Here is a 13,629-nt window from a genome sequence, read left to right on the forward strand (position 1 = left end):
GTGCTGTGGGGGCCACCCAAAAGACCGCAGCCAGCCGTGCCAGAGGCAAAGATATGGAAACCCAAGTTTGGGCTTTTTATTCTTAGGCACTTTCTACAAACAGCACCAGTCTGAGGCCCTCAGGTCACCTCCTCCTCCTCAGAAAAACCTTCCAACTTGCTCTCATGGCTTCTTACGCCCCCCATGTCTTCTACACCTCCCTCCCTTTATAGCCCCGTTCCCAATACAGCTGAGCTGGTGCAGGCTTACTAACCAGAAGCAGAAGTGCCACTTTTTTTTCCCCTCTTGAAAAAAGCATCACCAGTTGCACAGCCGAACACTGCAATCTAACAGCAACCTCACGCAGAGGTTATACTTGGATTCTTTTACAGCCCAAGAAGAAACTTTCTTCTATTGTGTTTTTCTGTAGATGAAAAACCAACATAAAGATAGTGGAGGTTTTATCCTGTTGCATACTAATACCACCAATCAGTTGCACAGCTTGTTGTGAAGGTGTAGCATGGGCAGCGAGCTGCTGAACACAGGAAAGAAAGAAGCAGATGGAAGCAGTGCCTAGTGGGATGGCTTCATGCCTAGTACAGGGAGAGGACCTGGGTGATGCAGCTGTGCTGTGAACTTAATTAAGAAACTCACCTGGCTAAAATGATTAACCTAGCCAAAATGTGTTGGTTATGTTCACATGCTTCTGATGGGAATCTTTTAATCAAGAAATATTCCCACTGATTATGCTCTCCAGAATTCTGTCAATTGTACAATAAAACAGAAAGAGATTCCTGAGAGGGGGGTTTTTTGGTAGAAAAAAGACTGGTTGTTAAAAGAACAAGAAGAAGAAGAAACTACATCTTGAAAGCCATCGGCTTCTTCTGCCTACATTCACCACTGAGACACATTGTTGTGGTTTACCCCAGCCAGCAACTGAGTACCACACAGCCGCTCGCTCACTCTACCCTGGTGGGATGGGGGAGACAATCGGAAGGGTAAAAACTCATGGGTTGAGATAAAGACACTTTAATAAGTAAAGCAAAAGCCGCTCACGCAAGCAAAGCAAAACAAGGAATTCATTCACTCCTTCCCATCGGCAGGCAGGTGTTCAGCCATCTCCAGGAAAGCAGGGCTCTATCACACGTAACAGTTACTTGGGAAGACAAACACCATCACTCCAAACGTCCCTCCCTTCCTCCTTCTTCCCCCAGCTTTATATGCTGAGCATGATGCCATATGGTATGGAATATACCTTTGGTCAGTTGGGGTCAGCTGTCCCCAGCTGTGTCCCCTCCCAGCTCCTTGCACCCCCAGCCTACTCGCTGGTGGGGTGGGGTGAGAAGCAGAAGAGGCCTTGACTCTGTGTAAGCACTGCTCAGCAGTAACTAAAACATCCCTGTGTTATCAACACTGCTTCCAGCACAAATCCAAAACACAGCCCCATGCTAGCTACTATGAAGAAAATTAACTCTATCCCAGTCAAAACCAGCACATTCTCCACCACTTATTCCATACCATTTACGTTATGCTCAGGTCCCACACTATCCAATACCTCCTCATTAACCAGGAGTTGCAGATGTGTCATTTAGACAAGGACACTTCTACTTCCAAGCAGTCACTCGGCACGAGAGTATTGTTCTCAATACCTGTCGCATTTCGCCATGCTGGTAAAAGAACTGCTTCTGTCTATTTGTTTTCCTGAAGAGGACAGAAAAGTCGGCCTATCGCTGTGGAATGTAAAACAGTAGACAAGATCATTTGAAATAAAGTACCGTTGGAAAACAAGAAAAACTTTACACTGAGCCGAGCAGGCATTTAAAATGTTTTCCGTTTCTTTAAGCAATTTTCACGTACTCGCAGTCTCCCCCAAAACTTCAACAGCTGTAAGAATCTTTACCACCCAGGGAATTTGGTCCAAATCTCCTCTAAACCGTGTCCTGTAGCACTGGCTGGCATCTAGTTACATACTTAGAAACATTACAGAGAGCAAGCCAAGGGTTCCTACAGCTGTTGAAACTACACAAGAGGCGTTCCAGGCCTGATACGATTGAGAGAACAGCAACACAGGAGCAACTGATAGGCAGCGATGAACAAGTTCACCCTTCCCCGCAGCATCAAGGGCTACGGAAGGACAAGAGCGTCCAAACTCAGGTTCTGGTGTATATTTGAAGCACGTGGGATCTGAGGCAGATATCGGAAATGGTACAAAATCACTGAGAAGTCACACAGAATACCTGCTCCATGGAAGGTGAAAGGCACTCAGTTTCCTTCAGGTTGGGGAACTTCCCTGCAGCCAAGGGCCCACAGGTCACATTACAGGCCTTGACTGCTCTTCAGAGTCCTTCTTCATCTTCGCATATGTGGAAGGGCAGAACTGAGAATACAGCTGAGCCAGCAAAGCCTGGGACGTGATCTCTAGCCTTGTCCCGTGGCTCAGTTTGTTCCATACGTGCACTGCATAGGTGTTCTTAAGGAGCTTCTGAAGCTCCGAGGAGCTGATTGTATCAAACAACTTCTTCCAGTCCTCCCAGCAAACAGGATAAAAGGCTTCTGGGGAAAGAGCACACACCCCTTTGCAGCTCATGTTGTTCTGGATATTATTGATGGAGCACCACTTCTTGAAGACACGCGTTAAGAGGTGTGGGCCCTGGTGCCCCCAGACCCAGCCATTGTAGTTATCCACAAAGTCCTTCATGCAAAGCTCCATGAACTCATGCTTGGGTTTGAAGGACAGAAAGGCCCCGTTCAGTACATCCTGAGACTGCATACCGAGGGCATTGGTGAGGTTCCTCAAGTTCCTGAGCACAATGAAGTCTGTGTCCAGGTAGATGCCACCAAATTTCCACATGATGGCAATTCTGCAGGCGTCAGACAGGACGGGTAAGAAATAAGGTTCCTTCTGGTGGTCTGACTGCAAGTACCACTTTGCCAGAGGCGTCCCTGAGAAAAGCTCCAGCAAGTCCAGGGGCCAGATTTCCACATTGGGGAAGCAGCTCAGCAACGAGAAGCCCCAGTGGTTGGGTAACGAGGCATTACTCTTTGCCAAACCTTTCATGAGCAACACGACCCTTGTCTCAGGGTGCGTCCGGGCCGCTGACTCCACAGAGCACGTGAACAAGTAACTTGGGTTAGTTTGCTCTGAGGTCTCCACAAAAAACACATCCCCTGGCGAAGGAGAGGGCCCAGCTGCAGTGCCATGGGGCAGGTAAGGCAAAAGCTGAGCACACCGGCTTTGTGTAGACAAGCTGTAGAGCTGGCCCTCAGTGTCCTCCCCAGTTCTCCAGTAGAACATGACACTGGCAAAGAACACAAATGAAATGGTGGCGATAAACAGAGCCCCAAGCCTGTGGCTCAGTGGCACCGTGGTCAGATTTGGCAGGCAGTTGGACATCCTGGGCAGTGTCGCCCCCATCAGAGCCTGCTCTCCCAAGACAACCGTCGTGATCTGAAGGGGAGAAAAGAAGAAAAAGACACTGATAGGCAAGGCAGCAGACCACGAGCCTTGGGACAGCGCCACGGCAGAGCAGAACTCTCCTTCTTACACCTCAGGGCAGCATGCTTAAATTATGCCTTTTCATCACTTCTGAAACAGTCTCCTGGCTTCTCTGTATTGCCACAGGGCCTTCAGATCAATGCACAACTGAGGGGGAAGCAGCAAGGAGGATTGTGGCATTTCTCCTGCCTCCCTCTGCTCCATCTCCAAATCCAAATCCAAATCCCCATCCCCATGCTCCAGAACAGGGAGCTTCAGGAAACAGTAAAAGCTTTAATCAAACAGCTGTAACCAAACACACAAAGAACACAACAGAGAACCCAGCTGGCACAATCCCATTTGTCATTCACCTCTGGTTACTGCAACTGGCTCACATACTAAACTCTCCATGTAGCCAGAAAATGACTTCTCAGCCGCACCAGGAGGCTTCCAAATGCAACAGGACGGAGCCACCGCTCTCCACTAGGCACTGGGGCTTTGGGGACAGAGGAGAGGCAGCTGATAGACAAATTGTCAGGTCTGGATTCCCAGAATATTTTCTTCTCCTGCAGAGAAATGCCAGCATGTGCTGTGGGTGTTACAGGCAGCAAAAAAAACCCCACTCTGCTTTTTACACACCTTTGTCCCTTTCCCTCCATGCCACATCCTCTTGAATCCTGTAAATCATTTTTAGCTTGGTAAACTGTAGAAGGGAAAGTAGGTAGAGGCTTGAGGGACAGAGCCTTTGCTGTAGAGAAGGCAGGAAAGCGCGGCACTAATCTAACAGTGAGCACGCTTCAAGGTTACATGCATATTTTTAGTAAGAGGAGGAACGTCTACTACAGTCACACTTCTATATATTAAGGAATACATTTCTGCTTTTGTAGCGGATAAGAGGACATTTTAGACACGGCATAAGCCCGTCCATTTCTTTCACAAAACAAACACAGGAAATCTGGCTCTCTACCTTCCTCTGAAATTGCAAGTCCTGTTGCACAGAAACTGCAAGTACTACTCACCTGTCCCTGCTTTCAAGACACCACAGAAGTCACTGCTCAGCTGGACAAGATTTTCAAGAGGTTAGTGTCTCTGAGAGAGCCTATAACTCTATGGTCTGGCACTTCCTTCTTCTGAAAAGAAATGGTGAAAGATGGAGTCTGAACACATGGAGAAAAAAAGCAGATCAAGGAGGATGTGATGTCATACATTCAGCTAATACAGTGGCTGAAAGAAGGGTCATGCAGCTGTGCTGTGAAGAACTCATGTAATTAGAAATTAATCAGAAAAAAAAACAAACAACAAAAGACGAAGGAAATTGAAACCCCATTATCGCTAAACATTACGCTTTATACTGTGGCAGGAAACTGGTTGCTGTTTTGTTTTCTCCTCCTTTGCTAAGAATTCCCAGTGCTTGCGCTGCTTGCGTGGCTGCCACGAGAACAGAGCTGAGAGTTTCACAGAGCTGCCTCCTCCCACCCCAAGACTTCAGTTCTGAATGCTCCTTTGAACACACACTCTTTTGACCAATTAATTTACTCATCCATTTGGGAATACTCCCTCTTACGCTGGATACTTCACTGAATGACTTTGCCAAATTCAGGTGTCCCTCATTTTATGATAGAGTTCCCCCTTGTCCCTGTGCTCGATGGCAGCTGACCCCCTACAGAAGACACGTTGACGTGTTCATAAAATGCCACCCTTATCCATACAGCCACTAAGTTTAGGGTTTACTGCAGTTTCTACTCAGTTGCCTGCAACAAATGTCAGGCCTATTGCTCTGACAGAGCAGGTGGCTCAGGACCATGCCCTCTTGCCTTTTGACCTTGTCTGAGGACAGAGGCTCCACAAGCCCTCTGGGCAACCTGTTCCAGTGTTTCAGCACCATTTCTTTCATTCTAATTTCCCGTATTTCAATTTGTGCCCATTGCGTCTCATCCTGTCACTGGACTCCACAGAGAAGAGTCTGGCTTGTCTTCTTTACCCCACCTGTCTCCAATCAGGTATTGATGCACTTTGACAAGACACACCCTGAGTCTTCTCTTCTCCAAGAAAAATTATCAGAGCTCTCTCAGCCTCTCTTTGTACAGCACGTGCTCCAGTCCCTTTCTCATCTTAGTGGCCCTTCGCTGGACTTGCTCCAGCATGTCCATGTCTCATTTTTACTGGGGAGCCCAGAACCAGCACTCCAGATGTGTCTCACTAGTGCTGAGTAGTGGGGAAGGATTGCTTCCCTTGACCTTGCAGGCAATGCTCTACATAATGCAGCCCAGCAGGCTCTTGGCCTTCTTTGCCACAAAGGCACACTGCTGGCTCCTGGTCAACTTCTTGTCCACAGGACCATCAGGTCCTTTTCTGCCAAGATGCTTTCCAGCTGGTCAGCCCATGTACTTTTCTCCTCTCCTCAAGTCAATCACTGCATTGGCTATGCCCAGGTTTCTAGAAGCCACAGTAGGCTTCAATCTCACCTAACTTTAACAGTCCTTGGTGTAGGCACCTGTGTTCTTACTACAGGCAGTGATGCCTGCAGTCCCTTATCCACTTGTGTAATCTGCATTAGGGTTAGATGAAGGACCCTGCATAACCCATTGACTAGATCCCCAGTGACAATAATAAGATGTCACTGGGGACACTGCTCCTAGTCCTGGACCTGGTCACTGGTCCTTCTGCTGATGTGGACATGTCTGCCCCTGTTCTTCCAAAATGTGTTCAATACCCCAATGAAAGGAAGGTAATGCTTTTCCTTCTCATACCAATGCAGAAACAGGCAGATGCTGAGACCCTCTGAGAGTGTGACAAGGACTGGTTAGATACTCACACGCCACAAGAATTTCTTCAACAGAGCCAGAGACCCACTAATGCATATTTTCTGACAATACATGATTTGCAGAATACTGCATATAATTTTCACGACCTTGCTTGCTAAATTTAAAAGCCTAGCTAACCAATGCAGTGCTGGAAATATGCAAAGAAAAAAAACAGAACAAAACAAAACAAAACAAAAACCCCAGTTCAAACAAAAACTGTAAAATGTGCAGAGACACCTTACTGCATAAGGTAAAGGCTGATACTTAAATGATAGCAAGTTTCCCTTGTTCCAAGCACAAAAAGGATAAAACGCAGTACAAAGGGACCAGACATGGAAGATCTTGTAACTCCTCTGTGCAAGGACTTCACCCAATCTGATGCTGCTGGAGCAGCACATGCTCACGTCTACTTTTGGTGCCCCTAAGGGGTTCCTGCCCTACATGACTGTAAATGTGCTTTACTGATATTTTCTTGGTAGCAAAAGCACAGACAACAAAAAAATGCAAACAACCAAAATTGGATGACAATTGAATGACTGGGTGATGGTACAACATGAATTGTACATGAAGCCAACTTAGATGAAGCCAAACAAGCATCACCAGTTTCTGCAATCCTCTGTTTTTCAAATTGCAACAGCAGATACTCAGAAGTCCCTGAAATCTGGCAAATTGTTCCTAATAGGAAAAACTGTACACTGTTGAGCAACGTTGTTACAGAACATCATCAGATCTTCGTGACAGTTCAGGCAGTGGCAATAAATGGGAAGAAATAAACTGTACAGATTCTTTGAGGGTGTGCATTTAGCTATGTCAGAGAATGAAACATTACATTCTCAGTTCACACTACAAGCAATTAGAATTGCTTTTACATAATTACATTAGAATGGTATAATTCTCAGATTATGACTTCTCTGGAAGTTCTCAAACCTCCAGGCCTAGACCTTAGCATAACCAGTATAAACAACTGTCTTAGCCAGCGCAGATCAGATGCTGGGGAAGCATAGGAGAGTTGCCGCTCTTAGCATGGGACCCAGTGCTAGAGGCATCAAGACTGGGGCAGGGCTGGAGAATCTGGTACAGCTGAGATCAGCCAGAATATGCCATGAACATCCAAATCTAGCTTCACAGGCTAAATGAAAGTATACTGTGGTATACCTTCCCTTCTTGCTTTGTCTTACCATTGCTTGTCTTTGTTGCACAATTTTAGTGCAACTTCAACTACCTTATGCCATTAAACTATTCAACAGCTACATTTAGGGTACATCAAATAGAAACACGGCAGCATAGCTCTAATCAGCCTTGGAAGTGATTGCACCAGTCCCAGTTGTCTTCAGGAGAATGAGTCAAGTACTGGTGTGTTTAGTGATGTCCCTTCAAGTGTGTGGGCATATGAACAGAAAAACACTGGAGGGGGTGTCTAAATTTGCTACAAATTCAGTAACAGAAACAGAGAGGGAAAAGGTCCAGCAAAGTGCTGCTGGATACCCAGGTAGCTGCTAGGGGTCTTGAACAATATCACTGGTCACAAGCAGCCTGATAGGAGTATTTTGGGACCCAGCAGAAAACAGCTGCAGATCTCCATTTTCTCCACATTTACATTACCAACAAGAGTAGAAGAGGTAAGATTTGACAATACCAACATTCAGTGGGTGACTAATCAGTCTGTTAGGCATGGAAGAGCAGAGCGGTGCCAAACAGGGATGAATCTACCAGCTAATTCCCCTAGTATTTAGAGGAATCATTTATTTAGCATTTTTTAGCAATTATTTAGCATTTTAGCAACAGCTTGAGACCTCCTCCTTCTGACCATAGAGAGTGGCAGACCAAGCATGTGCAAATATTTGAGGTGAGATGAGAGTAAGCATTGTAATTGTAATGGGTATATTAGACCAAGCCATAAGATATTGCAGCCATATACAGAGGACACTTAAGGTACTGCTCTCTTAACTGCATCTTTTGTACTTAATCACAACATCACCTTTCCAGGGTGAACCCTGCAATATCCAAGTTCACTTACATGTTTTTTAGAACTAAGTTTTCTTGTGAAATAAGAGCACGAAAAGTGAAAATACCCACTCATATAGCTCTAATGCAGTGCTGGATAGACACTCCGTGCGGTAAGAAAAATTAAAAACAAGCAACAGCAAAGAGCCGGAGGATATGAGCAAGTTTCTGCAAAAAGTAAACAGATTGTGGGGACAAATTATATGGCAGTTTTATAGCTGTTGATTCCCAAATCACTGTACAGAATGTGGCCATAGATGTGATGGCATCTCACTGAAGTTATCCAGAAAAAAATATACAGACTCTGTTATTTGCAAGAGAGAGAACCAATGATGTATGTAAGTAACGGCCACAAACAGAAAATCACATAGCCAGTCATGTTTCTGTAAATGCATTAGCAACAAAAGGAGGGCTAAGGAGAATCTCCATCCTTTATGGGATGCAGGGCAAAACACAGTGACAAAGGATGAGGAAAAGGTGAGGTACTCAATGCCTTCTTTGCCTCAGTCTTTAATAGTCAGACCGGTTGTTCTCTGGGTACCCAGCACCCCGAGCTGGAAGACTGGGACAGGGAGCAGAATGAAGCCCCCATAGTCCAAGGGGAAATGGTTAGCGACCTGCTACACCACTTAGACACACACAAGTCAATGGGGCCAGATGGGATCCACCCAAGGGCACTGAGGGAGCTGGCAGAAGTGCTCACCAAGCCACTTTCAATCCTTTACCAGCAGTCCTGGCTAACCGGGGAGGTCCCAGATGACTGGGGGTTAGCAAATGTGGTGCCCATCTACAAGAAGGGCCAGAAGGAGGACCTGGGGAACTACAGGCCTGTCAGCCTGACCTGGGTGCCAGGGAAGGTTATGGAGCAGATCACCTTGAGTGCCATCACGCAGCACATACAGGACAACCAGGTGATCAGGCCCAGTCAGCATGGGCTTATGAAAGGCAGGTCCTGCTTGACTAACCTGATCTCCTTCTATGACAAGGTGACCTGCTTAGTGGATGAGGGAAAGGCTGTGGATGTTGCCTGCCTGGACTTTAGTAAAGCCTTTGACACTGTTTCCCACAGCATTCTCCTGGAGAAACTGGCTGCTCATGGCTTGGATGGGCATACGCTTCGCTAGGTAAAGAACTGGTTGGATGGCCGGGCCCAAAGACTTGTGGTGAATGGAGTTAAATCCAGTTGGCGGTTGGTCACAAGTGGTGTTCCCCAGGGATCAGTATTGGGGCCAGTTCTGTTTAATACCTTTAATAATGATCTGGATCGAGTGCACCCTCAGTAAGTTTGGAGATGACACCAAGTTGTGCAAGAGTGTTGATCTGCTTGAGGAAAGGAAGGCTCTACAGAGGGATCTGGACAGGCTGGATTGATGGGCTGAGGCCAATTGTATGAGGTTCAACAAGGCTAAGTGCAAGGTCCTGCTCTTGGGTCACAATAACCCCATGCAACGCTACAGGCTTGGGGAAGAGTGGCTGGAAAGCTGCCAGGCAGAAAAGGACCTGGGCGTGTTGGTCAATAGCTTGCTGAATATGAGCCAGCAGTGTGCCCAGGTGGCCAAGAAGGCCAATGGCATCCTGGCTTGTATCAGAAACAGTGTGGCCAGCAGGACTAGGGAAATGATTGTCCCCCTGTACTCGGCACTGGTGAGGCTGCACCTCCAATGCTGTGTTCAGTTTTGGGCCCCTCACTCCAAGAGAGACATTGAGGTGCTGGAGCATGTCCAGAGAAGGGCAACGAAGCTGGTGAAGGGTCTAGAGCAGAATTCTTATGAGGAACGGCTGAGGGAACTGGGGTTGTTTAGCCTGGAGAAAAGGAGGCTGAGGGGAGACCTTATCGCTCTCTACAAGTACCTGAAAGGAGGTTGTAGAGAGGTGGGTGTCAGTCCCTTCTCCTAAGTAACAAGTGATAGGACAAGAGGAAATGGCCTCAAGTTGCGCCAGGGGAGGTTTAGGTTGGATATTACGAAAAATTTATTCACTGAAAGGGTTATCAAGCATTGGTACAGGCTGCCCAGGGAAGTGGTTGAGTCGCCATCCCTGGAGGTATTTAAAAGACTTGTAGATGTGGTGCTTAGGGACATGGTTTAGTGGTGGACTTGGCAGTGCTAGGTTAACGATTGGACTTGATGAGTCTAAGATTAGTGGAAAATAGTCAGTAATGCTATCACACTTAGATAGAGTAGGAAATTTGTTGAATTAATTAAGATAGAGCTGTATCGGCTTCCATAAAATCAGGCATGCTCAATTTCAGTTAAGTGAGCTTGCTCAATAGCTTCATCAAATGTGAAGAAACGCTAGCAGGAGCTGTTATTTTCTCGGACAGTAACACATTGACAGGATTAGCTTGCACCCAGTGACAGTGCTATTTGAGAATGGTGGCATATGAATTCATACCAGAGAAGCGGTTCTTCTAATGTTCCCAGAGCTCTTAGCTACAGCCACAATGTAAGGTGCTTGCTGAGCAAGCTCAGAGATAGTGCAGTGGTGCACCAGAACAGTGCATGCGAGCACTAACCCCTGAGCCAACCCTTGCAGCAGGAAAAGACCAAGTTTAGATATAAGTATTGCCACTAAGAAGACTCTGAACCCCACCGACAGCTGCCAGACCCTAATACCAAGCGTAGAGATGGCTCAGCATCAAAGATATCCAGGCACCAAGGAGGGGACTGTAGCCCAGAGCCCAGTGCTGTGCCCCTCAGCTCTCCCTTCCCCAGGAATTGAGACTTCTACCAGGACTAAGAAGAAATACTAGACTTGCGGTTTCTGTCAGACCACCACTGAGGTGCAGGGCAAGGAAACAGCTCGTTATTTGTTCATCCTCACCTGAAATCACAAAGAATTAGCACTTCCTCAGCTTCACTCCTGGGGGTCTCTCCACACTACTTTTATGCACAAGGGAGCTGTTTCATGGAAAACCCAGTATTAGACTCGGTGCATTGTATTGCTTGGCTGCTTCTGAAAAACAGCGGGTAAACTCCCATTTTGAATACGTACAGACACAATAGGGACTGATGGACTGACAGGTAAAGGCACTTAGTAGTAGTCGCAAGGCTGACGTACCACCAGAGAAGAGATCTCTCTCCTTTTATGATAAGAGCGATTGCACCTCTACCTTAACGAGTACGTGGCAAGGCAGAACGTGCCGTGCTGCGTGGTATGGAGCACCTGAGTCGCTGCCAGGAGCGGGTGAGCCAGGCACAGCAATGCGCTTGTCAGTGCCGGCAGCACAGACGAACCTCTGCTCACAAGTGTGCAGCAGGAGTTCAAGAGGAAAAGAAACAAGCTGCCACCAGCTGGCGACATGGCTGTTAGCAGCAGCCTCACAAAGCGACAAGCTTAAGAAAGCAAGTCAGAGCTCAGTTTCAGACTCACCCTGCAGCTTTCTGTCCCTTGCTATTTTCGTATCCTTCTGGACTTACAGGACTGGTTGGGGTTACTGGAAATGGACCAAAACCATAGATTTGCAGGTCAAGTCTAATCCCTAGTTGTGAGCATTAGCTTTCACCTGGGCTTTAAAATTTCCTAGGAACCATGTCGAGCCCACATTTGGGTGACAGCCCAGCTGAAGTCATAGCAGCCCCAGTCCTGAAATGGCACAAGAGCTAACCCAGAACTCCCTGTGCCCAGCATGCGACTAGCCTTTCATGTCAACTGTTAGGTGCCAACCCCAGTATGTAGCTCTGCTGCTCACTTCCCCAGTAGAAGGAGGCCACATAGTTGATGCAGGCTTAGCTGGTACCCTTGTCCTCAACTTCAGAGCTGCTCTTTCTAGTTTTTATCCCCAGCTTGGCTCAGTTCTGGTAACCACAGGTTCTTTCTGCACCATCCCATGCCTACAGGGAGCGGCTGGAAACATCAGTTCCCAGTGTCAGAAGCAGCCAGAGAATAGTGGGGTGTTGCTGAGCTAACTCAGGAATCATGTGGGAAGGGAGGGATGGAAGGATCACATCGGAAGGTGAACGGATGAAGCAGGGAGCACGACTTGCTCCAGCACTGCTGTAGGATCTTTCGGATCCCACAATGAAGTGACCATAAAGCAACATGCCAGTGGACCACTCCACTGAGCACCTTGTCCATAAAGGGACTGCTGCACAGAGTCCTCTGCCCAAAAGGTCCGGGCCTGCCTGCAGTTTAGATCATACTCTGTAGTACTGGAAGGTGAAAACTGATGTGCCCACGACGTAGCGGGTAGGAAAGGACTGGGGAAAAGGTCTGCAGGAAACAAGCTGTCACGGCTATAAGAATCCAAACATATTCTGGTAAGCACTAGCTCTTTTCTTCATCTCCTGCAAAGACATTATGAAGATGAGGATTAATGCAAGGCAGAGAGGCTGCATTTCACTCACAGCACGGGTACTGGCACAGCTACACAGATCCTATCTTTGCCTCAGAGTTAACGTTCTCCCAAGAAAAACAGCACAAGCTGAAAAAAAGATCAAATGTGAGTAAAACACAAGAGGGAAAAAAAAAATCAAACATGAAGCGATAAATCCATCAGCATTTCCCACGGCTGAACCACAGGAGTTGAGATTGCCTTTGACATGCTGTAGTTCCCTATAATGCAGGTAGGGGTCAGAGACCCCTGAGAGATCAGACATCTCTGGCCAAGGGCTGCTCAGCCTCATAGTACCAGGACCGTCCCCAGCCACCAGAAAAAACACCAAGGAAATACCCTCTAATCACTGACCCAAGAAACTGCCTAAATTTCAGCAGGGCTACCCTGCAAGAGGAAGGGGCAGGATTTGGCCACATTAACATAACGCACTGGGACGGCTCTTGCTGACACGGCTGTAGCTGCGCTGCTCTACACCACCGGAGCAAAGGGCTGGGGAGGCAGGAGGAGGGAGGGACGCAGGCCCACAGGAGCACAGGACACCTCTCCCAGAGATGGGTTATTCCTACCCAGCCCAGAAATGGGGGAACAAGGCACAGCCCACCCCAAATCCACTCCATTCCCCTGGCACTGCCCAGAAGGGGCGATGTGACCCCCGCCTGCACGGAGCCTTCCAGAAGGTTCCGCTATGGCGGCACCACCACCTCAGCCGCTGCCCCCAGCCCGGCCGCGGCGGCAGGGCGCTGCCCTGGCACATGCCCGTGGCCTGTGGGGCCTGTGCGGCTCCGGCAGCAGGAGGAGGGAGGGCCGGCCCAGCCCCATTTTCCACAGTTTAGAGAAGGCTGAGCAGCAGGAGGAGCTCGAGGAGGCACTGGCAAAATGCTCTCCTCCGCAGGGGAAGATGGCAGCGGGGCCCCAGCTGCCATGCGGGTGCCCACCTCAGCACCTCTCCAGCCAAAGGTAACTCTGGAGGGCAGGTAGCACGTCCTGGCCCTCCCCATCAGCACCTCGACCGTCCCCCACTGCCATCCCCT

General features: G+C 48.0%; 1 protein-coding gene across 2 annotated transcripts; it reads right to left on the reverse strand.

Annotated features, from left to right (window-relative positions):
- Positions 1-1,292: 1,292 nt before the first annotated feature.
- On the reverse strand, positions 1,293-11,223 carry LOC140646337 (lactosylceramide 4-alpha-galactosyltransferase-like). Of its 2 annotated transcripts, XM_072850115.1 has the most exons (3): positions 11,086-11,223; positions 4,474-4,584; positions 1,293-3,427 (listed from the first exon to the last, which is right to left on the reverse strand). In XM_072850115.1, exon 3 carries the CDS (start codon positions 3,392-3,394, stop codon positions 2,291-2,293), a length of 1,104 nt encoding a protein of 367 aa, XP_072706216.1. In that variant the 5' UTR covers positions 3,395-3,427; positions 4,474-4,584; positions 11,086-11,223; the 3' UTR covers positions 1,293-2,290. The 2 variants fall into 2 exon arrangements, with proteins under 2 accessions (XP_072706216.1, XP_072706209.1); XM_072850108.1 differs by lacking the exon at positions 11,086-11,223 and having other exon boundaries at positions 4,474-4,611.
- Positions 11,224-13,629: the final 2,406 nt, after the last annotated feature.

Source organism: Ciconia boyciana, chromosome 1, assembly GCF_034638445.1.
Source record: "Ciconia boyciana chromosome 1, ASM3463844v1, whole genome shotgun sequence".
NCBI lineage: Eukaryota > Metazoa > Chordata > Aves > Ciconiiformes > Ciconiidae > Ciconia > Ciconia boyciana.

Coding starts and splice junctions, on each gene's coding strand:
- LOC140646337 (XM_072850115.1), bottom strand. CDS start 3,394: ATGGGGGCGACACTGCCCAGGATGTCCAACTGCCTGCCAAATCTGACC.